The sequence below is a fragment of the Hyla sarda genome, chromosome 6 (assembly GCF_029499605.1).
Source record: "Hyla sarda isolate aHylSar1 chromosome 6, aHylSar1.hap1, whole genome shotgun sequence".
Lineage (NCBI taxonomy): Eukaryota > Metazoa > Chordata > Amphibia > Anura > Hylidae > Hyla > Hyla sarda.
Genome location: NC_079194.1, coordinates 53,905,839 through 53,930,123, shown reverse-complemented (window position 1 = coordinate 53,930,123; position 24,285 = coordinate 53,905,839). Strand labels below are relative to the sequence as shown.

Sequence of the window (24,285 nt, the reverse complement as noted above, 5' to 3'; positions counted from 1 at the left end):
TTTGTTGTGTCTGTCAGCGTAGTGTCCAGAGCATGGAGGCGCTACCAGGAGACAGGCCAGTACATCAGGAGACGTGGAGGAGGCCGTAGGTGGGCAACAACCCAGCCGCAGGACCGATACCTCTGCCTTTGTGCAAGAAGGAGCACTGCCAGAGCCCTGCAAAATGACCTCAATGTGCATGTGTCCACTCAAACGGTCAGAAACCGACTCCATGAGGGTGGTATGAGGGCCAGACGTCCACAGGTGGGGGTTGTTCTTACAGCCCAACATAGTGCACGACGTTTGGCATTTGCCAGAGAACACTAAGATTGGCAAATTTGCCACTTGGGCCCTGAGCTCTTCACAGATGAAAGCAGGTTCACACTGAGCACATGACAGACGTGACAGAGTCTGGAGACGCCGTGGAGAACGGCAGCACAGCCCTCCATGTGCTTGTCAGAGGTAGCCTGACTGCCATTACGCACTGAGATGAGATCCTCAGACCCCTTGTGAGACCATTTGCTGGTGCGGTTGGCCCTGGGTTCCTCCTAATGCAAGACAATGCTAGCCCTTATGTGGCTGGAGTGTGTCAGCAGTTCCTGCAAGAGGAAGGCATTGATGCTATGGACTGGCCCGCCCGTTCCCCAGACCTAAATCCGATTGAGCACATTTGGGACATCATGTCTCGCTCCATCCACCAACGCCACGTTGCACCTCAGACTGTCCAGGAGTTGGTGGATGCTTTAGTCCAGGTCTGGGAGGACATCCCTCAGGAGACCATCCGCCACCTCATCAGGAGAATGCCCAGGCGTTGTAGGGAGGTCATACACACTACTGAGCCTCATTTTGACTTGTTTTAAGGACATTAAATCAAAGTTAGATCAGCCTGTAGTGGGGTTTTCCACTTTGATTTTGAGTGTGACTCCATATCCAGACCTCCATGGGTTGATAAATTTGATTTCCATTGATAATTTTTGTGTGATTTTGTTGTCAGCACATTCAACTATGTAAAGACGAAAGCATTTCATACGATTGGTTCATTCATTCAGATTTGTTATCTTAGTGTTCCTTTTTTTTTTTTTTTTTTTTTTTTGAGAAGTGTATATAACCAGCTTAAGGCTGGGTTCACACTACGTATTGTCCATACGAGGACCAGCCCCATCTCATTCATTTGAATGAGCCAGCCGGAGTCAGAAAGTAACTAGTGATAGTTCAAATGAATGAGATGGGGGCTTGGTCCGCCAGGGATATGGGAGCACCTAGTTTTTTCATCTCCCAGCCGGATTCGGTCCCAGTATGGGCAAAATGTAGTGTGAACCCAGCCTAACACAGATCAGATTTTAAAATGGTCTGTGTCTGAATGCCTAGTGTCCCAATTGAACGCTCAGAGAGAAGAATTATCTGAATGTAAACTATAATAAATAATAATTATAATAATTTTTATATATAATAGATAGATAGATAGATAGATAGATAGATAGAGATAGATATTCCACAACACTGTACAGAAACTCCTCACACTGGTCCCTGGCCCAAATAGGGCTCAAAATTTTATTTCAAGTTAATCAATCAGTGTGTTTTGGAGAGAGGGAGGGAACCCAAATAACTGGAGGAAACCCACACAAACATGGGGCTCTATTCACTGTCTATGGGACTTCTGAACATAGCCAAGATCAGCGCTTGGCAATGTTCGGAAGTCCCATAGAGAATGAATAGGGGAAGCAGTTGAGCATTAGCACTGCCTTTACAGAAACAATTGGCTTCCGTTCTAGTAATCAGTGGAGGTCACAGTACTTGGTCCCCACTGATCAGCTACTTCTATCCTAGCCGGTTATAAGGAGAACTTTTATTCTTGTGAAAACACCTCAAGGGTCTATTCACACATCCTGTGCATATTTAGGGTGCGTTCCCACCTGGCGTATACGCAGTGTATTTCACTCTGCACAAAATTTGCAGCTGCAGGAAATACGCTGCGTATTCCTCGCTCACTATACACACAGGGCTTTCCGGCGGCAGCCCTATGTGTGCAGTGAGTTTTGGAGGCGGAGCCGCGCTTCACGGCTGAGCCGTTCGCCGACATGACTGAAGCACGGCTCCGCCTCCAAAACTCACTGCACACATAGGGCTACCGCCGGAAAGCCCTGTGTGTATAGTGAGTGAGGAATACGTTGCATATTTCCCACTGCTGCTGCAAATTTTGCACAGCGTCAAATACGCTGAGTATACGCCAGGTGGGAATGCCCTTGATGTGCAGGATTTAAGTGTAAACTAAATGACTGAACACAGCTTTAAATCCTGGACATCAAATCCTGCACAGAATACTGTATGTGTGAATAACTTTTTAGAATGAGTGGCATAACCTAGGGTTATGCCATTAATGTCTACATTAAGATATAAAAGAAACAGTTGTCAAGCCATCACCAAGAAGACAATGTTGTCAGTAATCCAGCCCTTACCAGAGTCCATGGCACATGGGAAGTGATAGCAGCAGACACAACCCTTATTATAACAGCCTAGGGTGGCTCCAGGCTCCTGGCAGTGAGCGCAAATCTGGACAAAAAAGAAGATATGTTATAGGTTAACAGTAAATTAATTTAACAAAGTGTGAAACAAAAAAGCAGAGTGTTAAGACATCTGTAATGCTAACATATTTAGCAGAAACTAGCATTAAAAGTGCACACACTTTGTGCCTGATATCATTAGTTCCCAGGAAACACAAGAACATTGGTCCAATCTAAAGACTGGTCAACCCCACTTGATTCATTTTGGCATCCCCCTTTTTAAGGCTACATTCACATCTATAAAAGGAACCTATGTCTATGTTATACCCACATATATTGTGGCATACCAATGCTGTGTCCTGTCCATCTCCATGTGCATACAGTCACCTGCACTCTGGAGTCCAGCAAAAAATGTCATAAAAAAAAAATTAAAAAAAATGGAAAAAAACACCACACACCTGTTAATCCTCGGAAACTAATAGACCAAGGTCTGTCCACTGAAATCAATGGACCCGGCAGGCATATGCTGCAGTATATCGGCATATTAATCTGCTGGTATCCAACATATACCCCAAAGGATACTTTACAGGTGTGAATGTACCCAAAGGCTAAATCGTATTGGGAATTGTGAAATTGTCGCCAGATCATTTATTTCTATAAATTGGTGGTTTTGCTGTGCTGTATAATTGCTATTGGAAATCAGAAATCCAGACCCTGACTTCAAAGAAGGCAATGGTAGAATAGTGGGCTCATCCACAGCAGCTGGTGGTGGGGCGGAGGAAGGGTTGAGGCATTTACTAAATACACTTTCATACCAAATCTTAGTTTTCACCAGGGTCGTCCATGATCTTTTTGGGCATATGTACTTCCCAGAGCAACAGTACCCCTCTATGTGACAGAAAAATAAAACTCCCAGAAGAGTGCCTCTCGCTGAACCAGCCTGACCTCAGTGAGTGAAATACATGCCCAAAGGAAGATTTCCTTGGCAATAAGTTAGAGAGGCAGGAGCTTTGGCTTCACCTGAGCCTTTTACCAGACCAGTTAACACAGCATTAAAATATTTCGGTTATAAAATACTAGAGAAATTATACTGAAATGATCAGAAAGCCTAAATATAAAGTGATCCATCTCTCTGCCACAGTCATCCTGAACACCAAGCTGATGACTTCAGTATCTAAGTAAGGCTCTGTTCACATCTCACATTGCCTTCTATTGAAGGTGTACATTGGGGTATTCCACGACAAGGGGCTGCCATATATGCGGCCCAGAGGCCACATGAAGCAGCCAATGCCATTCTGTGTGGCCACCTGGACACAGCAATGTTGGTTTATAGGAGCATATAAGCTTGAGAGGTGACAGTCTATGCACACAGTTTATGGGAGGTGTGAAATGCTAATGTTTTACTTCAGGCGCCATGATCTACAAAAGGAGAGAGCCACATGCCTGATCTCCGCTTCTGATTAGGGTGAAGGAGACCTCATTTGACCGACATGTGGGATAAAATCCTGCGATTACCTTGCCACTGAATTTCGGCAACAGCCCCAGACAAGACTGGGTCTTGTCTGCTACCTTCCTGTACTGATCTTGTTCTTGCTTCACGTAAAGTTGATTAAAATGCACATTTGTCAGGTTTGAAGGGTTCTAGATGCATGGCCAGCGAGTCCACATTAGTGCCGAGCCACCACGCCTCTCGCCCCCTTGCCACATCCTTCAATTTACACACAGGACTACAGTGGCTGGATAGTGCTAAGTGTCAAGGCCGTGACACAGGTGAGAGGTGTGGTGGTTTGGCGGTGGTGAGGACCTGCTGTCTACATCTCTAGGACCCTTTTTACCTGCTAGAGGACACAACACAAATGTATGTCATGGTGCCCTTGTACTTCGCTCACCATGATGTAACATTCATGAAGCGAGTGCAGGAGTTCCTTTCCTTTCATGCATGGTGGGTCCAACCTCACCCCAATAGCAGATATCAGGGCTCCAACTTTTTCTTTTTCAATTTCCCTGCACAAATAATTTCTTTTTGATTTGACTGTATATTTCACAGTAAAATAAAAGATGCCATTACAAAGTACAATTTGTATCGCTATAAAAAACAAACAAGTCATCATGGCCTTATTGATGGCAAAAATAAAGTTATGGCTCTTGGAGAGAAAATAAATGTAAAAACACAAAAATGAAACAGCTTGATGCATAGAAACAGCAGAAAAGAAATAGTAGATGCAGATAGGGATCTGTATACATCTCCCTTATTAGCCTTAGGTCCACCTAGACACTGTAATAATATGACATTTAAAAAACTAAATATAGAAAATGTAAAAGGCCTTTGGCGACACCACCCGAGACCTGATCTTGGGAGGTAGATTGGGACGGACTACAACATCAGCGTACAAGGCAGATTTTCCTGCGCTTTTTAGTGCATATTCCATGTGGATTCCACCTGTAAACCACATCTCATAATTTCTGATGGGTATGCCTCAGGTTTTCAATTGATGTGTGGCGTAAATTTGTTGTGTGAATATGCCCTTAATCTCTTTATTTCATTTTGATCAACTGTGCTTCATATTACAATTAAACACAGAGAAATATATAAAGAAATGTTTCTCAGGATATCAGCCATTATACCTATTCCCACTGCCATGTGTCTGCCTATTAGGGCTGGGTTCACACCACGTTTTCAGCCATACGGGACCGCATACGGCTGGGGGGGGGAGCTAAAACCTTGTGCTCCCGTATCCCTGCCGTATGCCGACTGTATGTAATTCATAGGTTATAGGTCCGGTGGAAAACCGCATACGGGGCAAAAATGAGCCGACCGGAGTCAGCGTTTCACTCCAGTCGGCTCATTGAAATGAATTACCGTATTTTTCGCCGTATAAGACGCACTTTTTCTTCCCCAAAACTGGGGGGAAAAAGTTGGTGCGTCTTATACGGCGAATACACCCCTATTGTGGCTGTCCCTGCGGCCATCAACGGCCGGGACCCGCGGCTAATACAGGACATCACCGATCGCGGTGATGCCCTGAATTAACCCTTCAGACGCGGCGATCAAAGCTGACCGCCGCGTCTGAAGGGAAAGTGACACTAACCCGGCTATTCAGTCGGGCTGTTCGGGACCGCCGCGATTTCACCGTGGCGGTCCCGAACAGCCCGACTGAATAGCCGGGTTAGTGCTTACAGGACACCGGGAGGGACCTTACATGCCTCCTCGGTGTCTTCTCCATTCAGAGATCCCCTGTATGGCCGGCGCTCTCCTTCCTCGTCTTCACGTCGTCGCGTACGTGCGTCGGCGTGCATAACGACGTGATGGGGGCAACAGAGAGCGAGGATACCCGGCCGGCAGCAGAGACGTTCCGGAGTGACGGGGACACGGCGACAGCGATGGAGCGACATCCAGGGCAGCGGTGACGGGTCCGGAGCGGCGGGGACACGTGAGTATTACCTCCTATGCAGTGGTCTTCAATCTGCGGACCTCCAGATGTTGCAAAACTACAACTCCCAGCATGCCCGGACAGCCGTTGGCTGTCCGGGCATGCTGGGTGTTGTAGTTTTGCAACATCTGGAGGTCCGCAGGTTGAAGACCACTATTGGGTTCAAAATCTTTAATTTTTTAGATTTTGCACCTAAAAATAGGGTGCGCGTCTTATACACCGGTGCGTCCTATAGGGCGAAAAATACGGTACATACAGTCCGCATACGGCAGGGATACGGGAGCTCCCGGTTTTAGCTCCCCCAGCCGTATAAAGTCCCGTATGGCTGAAAACGTGACGTGAACCCCGCCTTACATAACTTGCTGCAGCAGAAACCTCACCCCTCTCCACTAAGACAAAAAGAAGCTATGCCCCTTACAAGGCCCCATCCGCTCAGCTGGTCACTAGACACAAATGGAACAGACCAACAGGAAATACAGACCTGCAAGAGTGGGTCCAAAATATGAAAAAATTAAAAAATCTTTACATGAGCTGACTTCACACAAACCTTTTTTTTCACTGAATTTTTCTTGGACGGGAAAAAAAAATACAAAATTGCACCTTTTTGTACTCATGAAGCAGTTTGCTTTCATTATTTCAGCATTTTTGCAAAATAAAAGTAAATATTAAAAAAATGATGTATATCTACTGTATATACATCCCATATAGTATTTTTTTTTGGGGGGGGGGGGGGAGGGGGAAGCTGTGTGGTAACCTACCCTTTTAGTTATTTTGTTTTTTTCTGTGTCGGTTCCCATCCTTGTTTTGACTAAAAATACTGATCAAATAAATTGTGTGAACCAAACCATACTCCAAAAATATAGCCCTTTTACTTTTAGGGGAGTATGGATAACTTCTCAGATTCTGCTTTCAATGGCAACCATCGCATCCAATTCCCCCTAGTTCTAAGACAAACTGTGGGGAGCCATTGGGTTGCCATGGTTTAGTGAAGGACTTTAGGCCATGATAACACTCCAAAAGAAGGGGGAAGAAATACAATAGAAAACCCCTACTTTAGATATTTTTTTATATAATAAATGATAAACTATAAACAAGTAATTGGCATAACCAAGTCCAAAAATGTCCGCACTAACATTACAGTCATATGTAAAAGACATTAGGGCAACATGAGCCTTCCTTTTAGTATTTATTTAGTTTTGCATTTAAATTAACAATCACCACCAACAAGGTGAAACATGAACAACACCCTCCGTAAGCCCAAGACCGACTCCAGTACAGTGACAGGGGTTCAAAGTATGCAAAAACATTCACCAGTAGAAAAGAAGGGTGCATCAGGGACCCAACCGGAGAAAGACCAACTCAGACAAACCACACACACTCACACAAGCACTCATCCCGGGAACCCCAACAACCCCCTCCCACAAAAAAACAGCAGTACGCTATAGAAAACTTACTGGGACTATCTAGCCGGGGGTCAGCTGACACAGTATGTAAAAGCCAGGGGGTCCATACCTCGTCAAATTTCTTAGGGCACTTAGATTCACATACAATGCCTGGTACAATGGGACATATTTGTTAACTATAAAAGGCATTTCCAGGGATGCCATAACATTCCTTCATGTCCGAAAAAGATAAGAAAACCTGATCCGCCCCAAACAGGTGGATCACAAATTTGACTCCATGGGACCCCCAGAACCTGGCCTCCTGTAACCCATGCAGGTGAGGTAAATGTACATTCCCCTACAAGGGTGCCCTAGGAGATACCAGAGGCCGCGGAAATTTACTTAACACGGACCACACTTTAGCTATAGTTTGAAGGGGAAAAGGAAAGGAGGAGTGACAGTGATGCCTAGATACTGAGAGCTTCATAGGAACCCATTACTTCTCCAGCTGAGGTCATCGCCGAGTTCGACAAATCCAGATCGATCCACCACGCTGCATAGACCAGTTGGGAGGCAAGAAAATAGTTATATACATCGGGGGCAGCTAAGCCGCCATGCCGCTTAGGAGCCTGGAGAAGAGTCCGGCCGAGCGTGGGAGGATTTCCCTGTCAGTAGAAGGATCCCAGAGCACCACACAGTGTATTAAAATATTTCCTTGGGGGGGGGGGGGGGAGATAAGGGGAGCTAAATGAAAAAGGTAAAAGGAATTTAGGAAGATAAATCATTTTAAATATATTGATCATGCCAGCTAGGGAAAGAGGGAGCGAGGACCAGGCAGTCAACCGCTCCAAAGTGGAGCACAAGAACGGCACCAAGTTCAGGGACAGATAGTCTATTAGGGATGCAGTAACCTTCACTCCTAGGTATCTAAAACGGGGGACCACCTGCACACCTGCTGGAAGAAAGGAGGGGGACTCCAGGCGATAGCGCCATTAGGGAGGACTTAGCCCAGTTGACCCACAAGCCGGAAACCAAACTAAACCGGTCAAGGAGATCAATAAGAGACTAGAGAGAACCCCCTGCATCCACCAAGTACACCAGTGTGTCATCTGCATAAAGGTAAACCTTCTCTACAATAGACCCCCTGGGAATATCGCACATAGTAAGGTCTTTACGGATGGCTGCTATAAAAAGGCTCAACCGCCAGCGCAAAAAACAAAAGGGAGATAGCAGGCAACCCTACCTCGTCCCACGACCCAGAAGAAAGTTAGTGCAAATACGGGCCTTAGGATTATCATATAACAAGCAAACCCAAGCACAGAATCAGGGACCAAACCCAAACATACACAATACCTCCCACAGATAGGGCCACAGCACCAAGTCAAAGGCCTTATAAATATCCAGACTAACCACCACACCAGTAGTAAAGCCCTCCCCCACCGCTGCGATGTTGAGCTGCAGGCACTTCTCATTACCATCAGTAGCCCTAACCGACATATGAATGATAGCATTAATGACTCCATATAAGCGAGTCGCCAGCACACTAGCCAAGATCTTAATATCAACTAGGGATCAACCGATTATCGGTATGGCCGATAATCACGATTTTGGGCATTATTGGTATCGGCAATTACCTTGCCGATAAGCCGATAATGCCCCCCCCCCCCACCGTAGTGCTGGGCGGTATACCGGTATGGATTTTTGCCCATACCGCTATACCGGTCGGGCCACTCCCCCACCCCCCGAGTCAATAAAAAAAATTAAACGTACCCGTAATGGGGATGGTCCGGTCCATCCATCCTTCCTGTAGTGTCCGGCGGCATTCCGGGTGGAGGGTGAACCGATCCGGGCTGTCCTTCTCCGGGGGTCCTCTTCTCCAATCCGGGCAGGTTCCGGCCTAGTACGCTGCATAGACGCCGCTACACTGTGACGTCAGGTGCGTCGCTGCGCACGGGCGTCACTGCGCACGGGCGTCACTGCGCAGCGGGGTCTATGCTGCGTTGCTAGGCTGGAGCCTGCCCGGAGTGGAGAAGAGGACCCCCGGAGAAGGACAGCCCGGACCGGTTCACCCTCCACCCGGAATGCCGCCGGACACTACAGGAAGGATGGATGGCCCGGGCCACCCTGACAGGTAGGGGGAGAGAAGCGGGTGGTGGCGGCGGCAGCCTATGGCACCGCAAAAGCCACTGCCATGGGCGCTTTAAATCAATGATCTGCAGCGGTGTCGCGGGGGGATAAATAGCCGATAACTTATACCGGAATATCGGTAAAAGTTATCGGCTATCGGCCGATCACTAATAACATTCTAAAAGGGGATTAGGTCTATAAGAATCAGGAAGCAACAGGTCCTTTCCAGGCTTAGGGAGCACTACAATCAACGCCTCTCTCAGAGTCCGGAAGAGAATCTACAATAGCTACTATCAGCATGAGCCTTCCTTACATAAGGCTAAATTGCTGTCCTGCTCATGAGATGACACACAGACGCACAATGTCTTACTAGAGCGATAAGAATTGCAATACAAAGCACCATAAAATTACAACATGACCAGGACAAACATTTAAAAAACTGAATTTGATTGATACAACGTATATTAGAAAGAACTTTTCATGGCACAATAAATAAGCTTTATTTGCTGAAACCAGATTATCCCCTTAAATCCCTTGTTGAGTTTTATGAATAGAATCATGTAGAATCACGCCACAAGATATTTTCTGCATTGTTTCATTGTTTTCATACGGTCCAAGCCTAAGTATCCCAAGTCATATCTATTTAGAAACCATAAAAGTTGATCTTAATCCATAAGCAAACAAAATTCAAGCCAAAAGGACAATCCATTCCTGTGTGTTTGGACAAAGAATTCGGCTTTAAAAACAACACAACAATTTAGATTTTGTCTATATAACACAGAATAGGTTAATATAAACACAGTAAAACAAATACAACCATGGATTTCTCAAGGGTTCCACCTCACTAGGGCAACACAACAATATCAGCTCGTAAGGAAATCATTTATAGTATACTGCACAAAGTGGTTGAAATGTGGATTTATGGAACTATTATTAGGTTCATGTTGAATGGATTAGGCAGTGGCTGGTTTTTTATCAACTGGTGCCAGAACGTTAAACAGATTAGTAAATTACTTCTATTAAAAAAAAATCTTAATCCTTCCAGTACTTATTAGCTGCTGAATACTACAGAGGAAATGGTTTTCTTTTTGGAACACAGTGCTCTCTGCTGACATCATGACCACAATGCTCTCTACTGACATCTCCGTCCATTTTAAGAACTGTCCAGAGTAGGAGAAAATTCCCATAGCAAACATATGCTGCTCTGGACAGTTCCTAAAATGGACAGAGATGTCAGCAGAGAGCACTGTGCTCGTGATGTCAGCAGAGAGCTCTGTGTTCCAAAAAGAAAACCATTTCCTCTGTAGTAGAGAGACCCTAAAATTACTGGTAAGATTAAGATTTTTCAATAGAAGTAATTTTCAAATCTGTTTAACTTTCTGGCACCAGTTGATTAAAAAAAAAAAAAAGGTTTCCACGGGAGTACCCCTTTAATGGAGAATATTCAGAGCAAGGTCTTGTTACCAGTGGGGACCTCAGGGATCTGTACTGGGACCAATATTGTTTAATATCTTTATTAGAGATATTGCAGAAGGTCTTGATGGTTCGGTGTTGGTCTTTTTGCTGATAGGGTTGATGTTCCTGGTGGGATACGCCAAATGGAAAAAAGTTTGGGTAAACTAGAGGAATGGTCAGAACTCTGAACACTGACATTTAATGTGGACAATTGCAAAATAATGCACCAGGGTTGTAATAACATAAGGACAGAGCATATAATATGTGACACAGTCCTGACCTCAGTATCTGAGGAAAGGGATTTAGGGGTCATTATTTCAGAATATAAAATGTAGTCAGACAATGCCATAGAGCATCGGGAAATGCTAGCAGAATGCTTGGGTGTATAGGGAGAGGTATTAGCAGTAGAGGGAAGTGCTCATGGGTGTATAGGGAGAGGTATTAGCAGTAGAGGGAAGTGCTCATGGGTGTATAGGGAGATGTATTAGCAGTAGAGAGGGAAGTGCTCATGGGTGTATAGGGAGATGTATTAGCAGTAGAGAGGGAAGTGCTCATGGGTGTATGAGTGCACACTTGGAGTATTGTGCGCAGTACTGGAGGCCGTATCGCCAAAAGGATATAGATATTCTAGAGAGAGTTCAGAGAAGATACTAAACTAGTACATGGATTGCAAGATAAAACTTACCAGAAAAGGTTAAAGGACCTTAAAATTTATAGAAGAAAGAAGAGACAGAGGGGATATGATAGAGACTTTTATATACATAAAGGGAATCAACACAGTAAAGGAGGAGAGGAGATTTAAAAGAAGAAAAACTACCACAAGAGGACATAGTTTTATATTATAGGGGCAAAGGTTTCTGCAGTAATATCAAGAAGTATTACTTTACTGAGAGAGTAGTGGATGCATGGAATAGCCTTCCTGCAGAAGTGGTCGCTGCAAATACAGTGAAGGGGTTTAAGCATGCATGGGATAAGAATAAGGCTATCCTTCATATAAGATAGAGATAGGTATAAGGCTATCCTTCATATAAGATAGGGACAGGTATAAGGCTATCCTTCATATAAGATAGAGATAGGTATAAGGCTATCCTTCATATAAGATAGAGACAGGTATAAGGCTATCCTTCATATAAGATAGAGACAGGTATAAGGCTATCCTTCATATAAGATAGAGATAGGTATAAGGCTATCCTTCAGATAAGATAGAGACAGGTATAAGGCTATCCTTCATATAAGATAGAGATAGGCATAAGGTTATCCTTCATATAAGATAGTGATAGGGATAGGTGTAAGGATATCCTTCATATAAGAAAGAGATAGGTATAAGGCTATCCTTCATATAAGATAGAGATAGGTATAAGGCTATCCTTCATATCAGATAGGCCCGGGACTATTTATAGTATTCACAATAATGGACAGACTAGATGGGGCAAATGGTTCTCATCTGCCTATGCTCTCATTCATTCCCCCTCAAGCCTCATATTCACATCCCTTTTATAATAAAGCTCCTGCCAAACTGACTATTCAGTGAAAAGTGCAAAATGTCGACCAGATCGTGAAATCCTTATATTTCTGAGTGAACTTAATGGTGCGGATTGGCTCATGGCTAGGCCTACAAGGCTTCTAGGACTCAAAGGATTGCTTATACAAAAGGTCCCATTAGGGAGATTAAAACAAAAAAGTGTAAAACAAATGTTCTTTAAAATATAAACTCCTGTCATATTGAACATTAAAGTCACCTCATTTAGTAAATAAAAAAAATTGTAAACAAAAAAATGTTTTTTTTATATATTTATATCAGACACAGAGGGGATTAGTTTCCATTAGTTTCCCTTTAATGTTATAAAGTTAAAAGGTGTTCTCAGCTCTTCAGAATGTCACAAAACACACAGGCGAGTGTCATTCTCTGGAACATGAAATCATCCAGTTAATGATCATTGAAGAGATTCTGTCACCCTTGTTTCCAGTATATGTGTGAACACAGATTCAATCCCAGCGCTGTCATTAAGATTCCGCTGCACAATCCGCTATTTAAGCAGTGGAGCCTCTGCCGCTGAAATTCTGCCAGTGAAAAAATGACGTTGCTCATTCTTTCGATGGAATCACGCAGAATACATTGCAGTCTATGGGGACAGCAATGTCCGCACGGTCCTAGAGCTGACTGATCCAGACTGTGCCGGACACCTTCGAAATTACCGGCTGGAGTAATCCCAGCTGGAGGTTCCTATCTGTCACATACAAATCACAGGTGACGCTGCCCACACACTGCAGTAGGGATTCACATGTGTCTCATACCGTTAGTGAAGTGCTCAACAAATCCCAGGCGTCAGGTCGCTACGGCAACTGAAAATTTCATCCTGGCATCAAGGATTTTGTCAGCCCTTTCCAAGAACCCCTTCCTGCCCCATGATATACATTTATGTCATGGGTCAGGTAAGGGAGTATGATGGCGGTACCGACTGCCATCTGGAGCTGACAATAATGACAGACATGGCAGATCACTTGGATGTTAATCATTTAACTGTTTAAATGATCGCAACAATTAAAATGTATAGCACACATACTGTAGCAATAAGGCACAAATCTCATAAATCAATGTAATGCTTAAAGGAAAACGGTCAGCTTTCTCCCACTGATCAGTTTCATGCTTACCGTGCCTGGATCCACCGCACCGTTCTGCAGTAATCTTCTACATTCGGTATATGCTAATGAGTTGCAAACTGGCACCGGCCGGGCTAACTGGCACTCTGACGTCAGCGCGGCAGTGCCACCCAGCTCATCAATATTCCTCCCCTCCGCCTCTCCCTCTTCTCCCCGTTCTGTAATGAAGAGAGAGGGGAGGAATAGAGATGAGCTGGGCGGCGCTGCAGACGAGCGGTGCTGACGTCGGAGTGCCAGTTAGCCCGGCCGGTGCCAGTTTGCAACTCATTAGCATATACCGAAAATAGAAGATTACAGCAGAGCGGCGGATCCAGGCACGGTAAGCATCAAACTGATCACCGTCCCCCGCACTACCAGCCAGTACTGCGGGGGGGGAGAGAAAGCTGACAGTTTTCCTTTAAGTGTAAAAATATTTCTGAAAATGTTTTTAATCCATCCCCCCCCCCCCTGCACTTTTCAGTAACAATGACACATTCACTTCTGTAGGTCCATATGATTCCATTGACACCCAAATTATATAGGTTTGGTTTTGTTTTATTTCTTTTAAAAACTTATAACCACTTTTTGTACAAAAATGTACATGTTTAAAAATATCCTCTTCTGACCCCTATAACCGTTTTATTTTTCCAGACACGGGGATGTGTGCAGGCTAATTTTTTGAGCCATGATCTTAATTTTTTAGCGGTACCATTTTTGTTTTGGTAGGACTTTTTGATCGCTTATACATTTTTTAGGGTATACAGTGACCAAAAGTAGGCAATTCTGGACTTTGGTATTTTTTCTGTCTCCAGGTTGGGTGTGGTTCTGCAGCTCTGTACCATTGAAGAAGTGAATGGAGTCAAGTTGTAATATCACACCCAACCTGGGGACAGACATGAAAGAAATAAGGTGTTTTTCTATTCCTGGATAACCCCTTTAAAGTATTGTTATATTTTCATAGTTAGGACATTTACGCATGCAGCGATACCACATGTTTAAGTATTGTTTACATTTTTTAATGGGAAAAGGGTGTGTGTATAACTTGCATACACTAACTTTTTTTTTTTTTTACACTATTTTATAGTTCCCCTATTACATGCAATCTTCAGATTGTATACACTGTTCAATGCTGTGCCGTAGCATAGCACTGATCATTGTTATCAGTGCTCCATTGCTCCAGCCTGCCATGGCTGACTGGAGCTTTGGATTACCAATCAAATGGCGAGGAGGCAGGTAAGGGACTCCCACCTTCCTCTCAGCTGATCGGGACACCACCGTTTTCCCGTGGTGGTCCCGGTCAGCACCGCTGAGCAGTCAGGAAGTGATTTCACATTTTAAACCACTGAAACTACCTTGCTATTACCTGCGCTCAGCTCCTGACCGTGCATCACAGAAGGGGAGTGGGACAAGGACATACAGGTACGCCCTTCGTCCTTAAGAGGCTAAATTAGGACACTCCTAATACCACATGGTCAACATGGTAAATTAAAACATTCAAATGCCGCAATTGCTGACTTTTAGTCACCTCAGATCCCAGAAAAATGTAAAAAGTGATCAAATAGTCAATACTAAGCAATAGTGGTACTAGTAAAAATAACAGCTTGAGGCGAAAAAACTTTAAAATCACACTGATCGTTCAAAAAAAAAATCCTGGCTCCTAGTTCAAAACACTACTTTAGGGTGATTTAGATCCATAAAATAAGTTTGTGTTAAGCGTACAGGACAGTCGGAGAGGCAGAGCCCGGGGTCTAGACTCTGCTCTAGGGCCACAATGCCTCTCTCTGCTTACATCCGGTCCACACAGTAACCAATGATGTCGCATGCATGGTAGAACTACACTGGGCAATCGTGGGTTATCCCTGTGTGTCAATCAAGGGGACGGGCGGACGTGAAGTAAGCGGACATAACGTTCCTAGATGTCTTTTTCATGGATATACATCACCCTAAAAGCTAAAGGTATGACTGGATTATACTTGTGAAGCCCTATGGCAATGGGTGAGCTACTTCCCGTGTTTTGTACATGACAGATGCATTTTATCTGCTAAAGATCAGATGTGACTCGCTAATGGCCCAGAATACAGCATTTTTTTTTTCATAAAATGAAAAATTAAACCCCCCTAGTTGGGACAACGCAAAAAAAAATTATATATTTAAAATAAAAAAATCTACGAAGCATAAATACAGAAATGTCTAAACCACAAAATACAATGTTAATCCACATAGTGAACACTATAAGGGTACGTTCACACGGGTGGATTACCTGCGGAATTTCCGCAGCATATTTGCTACGGAAAATCTGCAGCGGATTCTGCTACAATTGACTTTAATGGGTCCAAAGAAAAATCTGCCTCTATTGCAGATTTTCTGCTGACCCATTGAAGTAAGTGGTAGCAAAATCAGCTGCGGATTTTCTGCAGCAAGTATGCTGCGGAAATTCCGCAGGTAATCTGCCTGTGTGAAGGTACACAAAAAGGAATCTAAAAAAGGAATTTGATTACGACACATCACACAAAACATGGAACAAATCCTATGTATCCCAAAACACTGCCAATAAAAGCAGAGAAATGGACGGACCTTTTGGCTGGCCAGGGAGAAGGAGTGAGAACCGATGCGATCATACACCTTCAACATGACAAAAGTTATTTTTAAATGACAGTATCGATCGAATGTAGAAAAAAAATAAAAAAAAAGGTAAAAAAGTTTAAAAATGAAAATCCCCTCAAAATTTTAAAAAAATAAAATAAAATAAAATTGTAGGGGTCAGAATAGGGTTATTTTTAGCATATCATAATTTTACTACGTTGCCCAGCCTGCCCAATAAAACAATAAAAACTTCAACTTACCTTCTTTATCTCTTAGCCCCCTTTCACACTACCATTATGCCCCATCAATTACTTTTATTTATTTATTTTTTTGGAGTTTGATGCCCATCATTTTGACAGGTCATAACGGCCAATAACAGGTCCCAATGGACCCCATTATAGTCAGTGGGGTCTGTTGGGCACCGCTATCTTCATAGAGAATAGCGGGAGAAGAAGACGGTGTAAGCACTATTTTTTTCTCCTGCTATTTATGATCCGAAAATAACTGGCGTCACACTGCCCGAGACAAACGGCAGTGTGAATGTAGCCTTAGCCTCCAATATCAAGACCCTTCGTCTCCGCTTACACTTTGCTTCCCCAAAGCAGATGGGGCATCCCATTGCTGCTCAGCCAATCATTGGTCGCAGCTTTTGGGAAAACAGAGTCATCAGCTGCAGACAGGGGGGCCCAATACCGGAGTCTAAGAGGGAGAGAGTACAGTGAGATAAAAGGGGTTGTCCCAGCTTTCTCCGCTCTGTATGGAGTGACTGGAGGTAGTCAGGAAAGCCAAAAGCAGCTGAAGTGGGAAAGCTACACAATTTGAACCTCGCCCATTGACTCCCATAGTCCCGCTGTTCACGTAACAGAGTATCCCGCTAGACTATGCCAACTGCGCAGTTCTAATTAAGGTCTATGGGAGTTGCGCAAATTGCATAAACTTCGTCCGTTTTTTTTTCCCTACTCGCCTACTTTCGGCTTCTTGAGGGTGATGCGGAGGAGGGGGCGATATCTAATCTGCTGTGGGATATACTGAAGAATTCTTTATAAATGCTTTGCTGATTTAACTACAATCCAAGGCAACAGAATAAATAAATACAGAGGAGGAGATTAGTGTGTGTACCTGCTGAGAAGTTTAAAATTTTATGTTCTTTCTATATTTAATGTTTCTTCCAATTTACTATTCTCCTTTAGGTTTATATTGCCACAAAAGATATTTAAAGTATGGTAAAATTTATAATACATCGTGCCTGTCACAAGCAATGAAAATTTTGCAGACTGCATCTGTGAATTCGAGGGTAAACAGAGCCTTATCCGCAAAGCTTTTTTTTGAACATTTATTTTTTTTGTACATTATTATGGGGGCTGCCATCTTGCCTGAGCTGTTTTTTTTATTTTTTATTTTTTTTTATTTTTTTTTTACAGCATTTGGAGAAATGCTTTACTGCATGACCCCCTAGACAACAATAGGTAGGTCACGTCCTAGTCACATGAATTGATAACTTGTCAGTGTATGCTCTGTGATCTTTAAAAAGGTCATTACACAGGCAGGGGGAAGGCTGAGCTCCTATTGTGTCCTCTATCTACTGGTGTAACCTTTCATTATAATGCTGTACACATCACTTTTCAACTTTTCCTTATCACCACAGACAGCACAGGAAGTCTCAGCTTAGTTTAAGGCCTGGTGGTGAAACTGAAAACTGCAAGATTTCAGGATTATTTTAAAATACAGACAGTGAAATGGAAAATTAGAAATTATGTAACAAAAGTTTTATTTCCAAATTTTCTGCAGCTCCCTTCCATTATACTACATATAAGGGCCTGCATTATTGTATTTCATAGCTCATAAGAACTGGATATTTTTTGTAAGGGTGCATTCACACCACGTTTTTGCAATACAGTTCCCATATACGTTTTCAATGTGAAAACCCTACGGAAGCGTATTGAAAACCGTATGCCAAAAGATGCATCAAGTTGTGTCCATTTTGCATCCTAAAAAAGTCACCGAGAAGTCGTCCTCATGATCAATACAAAATATTATTTAAAATATAACTTTTAATGTACTACAGACTAAAATTAGAAGATAACAATTGAACTAAGGTATGTGCTACTTGTACTAAATAGTGCTAGGGAGCCCGGGGGTGTGCAGACCCAAATCTTGAGGATAGATAAGTGAACCACGCCTATAATAGATACAGATGGATGATCTAAGATAGGAGCGACTAAGTTCCTGAATTAGAGGATGTAAATATATGATTATTCAACAATGAAATAATTCAAGGATTAGAGAGATGGAGGGATATGTGCCCACTATGATAAATATACCCATCCCTCTTTCCCTGCCTTTTGAGGGACCCACCTCCTTAACAGGGTGGCCTCAACCACGGTGACGTTCCCTGCTCTCACTAAGTGAGGGGAAAAACAACAAAATGAGACAATAGATAGAAGGGGATAGGGCTGCACAACCCAAGGCTCCAAAAACAAAGTGTGTGTGATAACCACAATAGTGCAAAAACAATCAAAAAATAACCCAACTCCAACGCGTTTCACCTGTCAAATTTAAACAGGGTCATCAGGGAGAACAGTTGCACCAAACATAAATATTAGTGATAGTGATAGCACAAAAACAGGGCACTTATGATGACCAAGTATTCCCTCAGAACGCAGCGAACCAAACCCAGATAGTGGCTAGTTCCTCCAAGTTTGCCCTCTTAGTGTGGGATGTACACTAGGTGCATGAGGTATGCCACATATATTAAATTATGCCCTATGCAAAGTAGAGGCTATTAATAGCCATGATGTTTACTCGTTACAGCCATGTACACAAACATATCAAAAAATGCCACAGAAACAACAGTTGTGATATGAGCCTTGTTGGGTTTTTTTACGGCACCATTTCCCATAAACGTGTGATGTTTTCTGGCAAACTCCTTCTGGAGCAGTAGACCTACCTGTACACAATCTTCAGTGTCACCAAGATGTTTCCCCTCATCTTACAAAATTTTCTAGATCCACAAGAATTAAAAATATATGACACACTCTACTTTTTTAGTCTCATATCCTTTTAAGGTTCTTTTCTACGTACTTGTTTATTTTAGGAAATTTTAAAGGGGTATGCCACTTCCCCTGTGTTTGGAACATTTTTTTCCAAATGCTTGGTGCGGGCGTCGTGACGTCACGGCCATGCCCCCTCAATGCAAGTCTATGGGAGGGGGCGTGGCAGCCGCCACGCCCCCTCCCATAGACTTGCATTGAGGGGGCGTGGCCATGAGGTAACAAACCCTGCAGCCCGCACCCAGCGTCCAGAACAAAAAGGTTCAGAATACTGGGGCAGTGGCATACCCCTTTAAGATTTCTTTTCATCTCCTCAGCAGATTCACAAGAATGGAGGCCACCTGACCGAATATGACCCCTCACTTAAACAGGTTCGAAAACATCTTTCTTAAAACCTGAGGATACCAGTTATCACTCTACTATACATCCCCCTCTCCCCTACACATCAGGCGCATACATCATTAGATATCAATCAGATCTAGGCTCCTGTAATGAAGTAGATGAGGCAGTCATGGTTCCCGTCCCTCTTCTATAAATGTTCCCCTTTCTCATCATCAAAGCAGCATCCGAGCACTAAATTTAAAAAGGACATGCTCCACGTCAGGCACAAAACCTGCCCGAAGGTCACGGGATTCTGGTTCAGGGCTATATGGTTTGCTTTAAACTTGTTTCCACATTCCCCAATCTAAAACTTAATCCCCTATCTGAAGTTTTTCTAAGCCACTAGTACACCTTAAAGAGGTTTTCCCACAATCTGGCCTTTTACTGAACCCCCTTGTAGCCTCTCCACATACCGGGGACAACTTGGGCTTTTTGCTTTCATCCCTCAGTTCTCATTGCTCATGGCAAAAGTGTTAGTTGGGTGGTCCAGCAGTGTGGCACATGTGACCAATGTTTTGCAGTAAAAAAATTTTTTTTTTAAATAATACATCACCCACCAGCCTTAAAGGGGTTTTCCGGGGAACTAAACCCATAGCCCATCTTTTCCCTCTCACCAACCTACTTATTTGTCTAAATATCATTCATTATCAAATCCACCTAGTTTCTTTGCAAATCCCTCAATAAGACTAGCCCCCACCCTCTTGGAAGACAACCACCACATGATTTCTGTCTGGCTTCACAGCCCCTGCTCCCCTCCCTGTGTGAGGATCTTGCCAGCTTCTCCTGTGAAGATTCTCAGTCACAACTCAGCACAAAATGCTGCTCTTTGCCTGCTGTAGATCAAATCACTGACTGTTGAAATTCAGAGCATAGAATGATTTATTGCTTGGGGGCAGGAAGAATAGTTTGAAAGAAAAGACATGTAGTGTCTTGCTGCTGACAACAACAAAGAATGCACACAGTAAGAGCAACTGGCTGGCAGACATTACACAGAGCCGCACTGGCTGCTGGGTGTTGTAGTCGGGGCTGCAAGCAAGGAAAAAGAATATTCGGGAGACAACAGGGGCCACAGGAGCTTGCAAAATCACATGGATAACTACAGGGGACACAGAACACAGGTATTGTGGTGACTTTGGGGAATTTTTATTTTGCTTAACTTCCCTTGAGCACCCCTTTAACCCCTTAAGGACCAAGCGTTTTTCCACTTTCGTTTTCCGCCTTACCTTTTAAAAATCATAACCCTTTAAATTTTGCACCTAAAAGTCCATATGATGGGTTATTTTTTGCACCACCAATTCTACTTTAAATCTACAGCAAAATGGAAAAAAAATCCATTGTGCGACAAAATTGAAGAAAAAAGAAACCATTTTGTAACTTTTGGGGCTTCTGTTTCTACGCAGTGCATATTTCGGTAAAAAGGACATTATCTTTATTCTGTAGGTCCATACGATTAAAATGATACCCTACTTATATAGGTTTGATTTTGTATTACTTCTGAAAAAAATCATAACTACATGCACGAAAATTAATACTTTAAAATTGTCATTTTCTGACCCCCATAACTTTTTTATTTTTCTGCGTATAAGGCAGTATGAGGGCAAATTTTTTGCGCCATGATCTGAAGTTTTTATCTTTACCATTTTTGTTTTGATCGGACTGCTTTTTATTAATTTTTTTATGGTATAAAAAGTGACAAAAAATACGCTATTTTGGACTTTTGAATTTTTTTGCACAAATGCAATTGACCGTGCGATTTAATTAACTATATTATTTTTATAGTTCGGACATTTAAGCACACAGCAACACATGTATATATATATATATTTTTTATTAGCTACACATGGGCCATTTCTTTCCTAGCAGCCTCCCAGTCTGACTGAGAGAGCATGGTAAGTGAGCTATTACACCTTGTTCACACTGGTGTGGTGCTGTGCGGCGTCCGTTGCTGCCATGGCGCCGTGTCTGCGGGGAGGTGCGGCCCATAGACTGGTTTGAGTTGGGGCCGCATTGGGGCCGCTCTGCCAGTGGGTCCCCCCCCCCCTGTGGGCACTGGTGTCGCGGCGGTGGTGGTCGCCGCCTGGTGCTGCGCCATTTTATGCTAGGGACTTTAGGGACCCACTCTAAATAGGTGGCCTTGACGTGGCGAGTGGGCTCGTACTTTTTGATCAAAAATGTATGCTGACAACCTGTTAGTTTTTGATATTATGCTGAGAAGCAATCAGATCATTATACAAGATTGTAGATGTGCGCCATGTCTGTTTTTCTACCCGAATTCACACTGTGATTTCTATCCCCTCTTTTTTTTGTTTGAACATGTGCTGCACTCTTCCCCACCCCCTCAGCCCAACCCTATATAAGTAGTAGTTAGCTACACATGGGCCATTTCTTTCCTAGCAGCCTCCCAGTCTGACTGGGAGAGCATGGTAAGTGAGCCATTACACCTTGTTCACACTGGTGTGGTGCTGTGCGGCGTCCGTTGGTGCCGTGGCGCCGTGTCTGCGCGGAGGTGCGGCCCATAGACTGGTTTGAGTGGCATTGGGGCCGCTCTGCCAGTGGGTCGTTCCCCCCTGTGGGCACTGGTGTTGCAGCGGTGGTGGTCGCCGCCCGGTGCTGACGTCATGCGCCGTGCAGCGCATAGCAACGACGCAGGGGACGCAGACCGAAGGCCTGAAGCAGCGCGGACCCGACCCCGGCAACAGGTAATTATGCAACCGGGGATGGGGGGAGGCAACGGGACAGCGGCGCCGGCAATCGGTGCCGCTGCCCCTTCTCTCCCCCTGTCTGTCGGTGCTGCTTCTCTCCCCCTGGCTATCGGCGCCGGCAATGGGGCGCCGGCCCCGATAGTCAGGGGGAGAGAACGGGCAGCGGCGCCGATAGCCAGGGGGAGAGAAGGGCTGGCAGCAGGGCTCTAGACCCCAGGGCAGGCAGGGGCAGAGAAGCCGGCAGCGCTTCTCTTTAAAGCGCCCGCTTTAAATCATTGAACTGCAGCGGCTTATCGGCGTATAACACGCACATAGACTTTAGGCTAAAAATTTTAGCCTAAAAAGTGCGTGTTATACGCCGATAAATACGGTAATGCCCCAGATGGATATGTCCTCCCCAGTTGGTAGGAAGGACGGGCTCCCTCAGTACAGGGCCCTAAATAGATATGTCCTCCATTAGGTAGAGCTCCCCAGTAGGTACACAGGCCCCCAGATAATATCTCAGCCAGGGTGCCTCCAGCTGTTGCAAAACTACAACTCCCAGCATGCCCGGACAGCCGAAGGCTGTCCTGAGTAGACAGGTTAGCCCCTAGTGGTAGGCATGTCCTCCCTTATATAGTAAGTAGCCAAGTTTAAGTTAGTAACTCGCTGCTACTTACAACTCCCTGTTCCCTGCGGGGATTTCCTGGCGGAGGTACGCGCAGTGAGTGATGTCATCGAACGCGCCACGCAGGATGTTACTCATCGCACGCACCTCCGCCAGGAAGGCTCACTATAGGCTGCAGCATACAGCTGCGGTGTATAGCAGTTTAGTGACGGGGAAGGACAGTCTTTCCCCACATCATATGTATATTCTTGCGGCATTTAGCGCTGCTTGCCCGAAGCAGGGCTAAAAGCCTGACAAATTCACCTGCCCAGCGCCCGGAACTGCATGTCCCGGGCGTCGGGCAATACAATTCCCACATTCCTGAATGTTATAGCCCCCATAGGGATCTATAACATGCATCACATTGATTACAGGCACTGTACAATGCATTGCATTGATCAGGGTTATCTGTGCTTGATTGCTCAAGCCTGGATCTCAGGCTTGGAGCAATCAAACGCCAATCAGACAGCGTGGTACTAGGTAGGGAGCCTCCCACTGTCCTCTCAGCTGTTCGGGACGCCGCGATTTAACTGCAGCGGTCCCGAACAGCTCAGCTGAGCTAACCGGCAGCATATTCTCCCGTTTTAGACGCCGAGATCAACTTTGATTGCGGCGTCTAAAGGGTTAATACAGGACATCAGCCCGATCAGCGATCTCCGGTATTAGCCACGGGGCCACGCAGATACGAAGCGCGCTCCAATGATGGTTCCGGGGGAAGGATGGGTGTTTAGATTTTGCAGCAACTTTAGAGCTGGAGACTTTCACATGTATGTCGGTAGTCCCATGCACTTCCGGCAAACCAGTCTTCTGATTGTGATAGTCTATGGGCAAGTCTGAAGCTAAGTTTTCATGAAATATAAACACATATCATGATGACGGGACCATCATCGGAGGTACGCTTTAAGCCTAGCTGTACTAGACTGTGTGCTCGCTAAGGGTTGCGATAATCATGCATGCTCAGTGACACAGCATAGCGAGAAGAAACATTGTGGAGTGACGCAATCCACTCTGGGATGTCAGCTTGTAGAGGCAACCATACAACACCCACTAAGTCCTGTGCAATAGTCCTATTAATCAGAAATTGGCTCAGGCACGGTACTTACAGTTGCCTCAGTAACTGTACCGCCCAATGTGGAATGCATCTCTTTACACCCTATCTGAACTGGAGTTTGTCTTTACAGGTATCCTTTAAAGGGGTTATCCAGGAAAAAACTTTTTTTTATATATCAACTGGCTCCAGAAAGTTAAACAGATTTGTAAATTACTTCTATTAAAAAATCTTAATCCTTTCAGTACTTATGAGCTGCTGAAGTTGAGCTGTTTTTTTCTGTCTAAGTGCTCTCTGATGACACGTGTCTCGGGATCCACTCAGTTTAGAAGCAAATCCCCATAGCAAACCTCTTCTACT

At 44.3% G+C, this 24,285-nt stretch overlaps 1 protein-coding gene across 4 annotated transcripts in view; it reads right to left on the bottom strand.

The window, feature by feature from the left end:
• The window catches only part of TCF20 (transcription factor 20), a 74,228-nt gene that overhangs the window by 20,374 nt on the left and 29,569 nt on the right, over positions 1 to 24,285 (bottom strand). For all 4 annotated transcript variants that reach the window (XM_056523773.1, XM_056523772.1, XM_056523775.1 and 1 more), the window contains exon 3: positions 2,436 to 2,529. In XM_056523773.1, the coding sequence (XP_056379748.1) occupies positions 2,436 to 2,529 (94 nt within the window). The remainder of the gene's footprint in view (positions 1 to 2,435; positions 2,530 to 24,285) is intronic.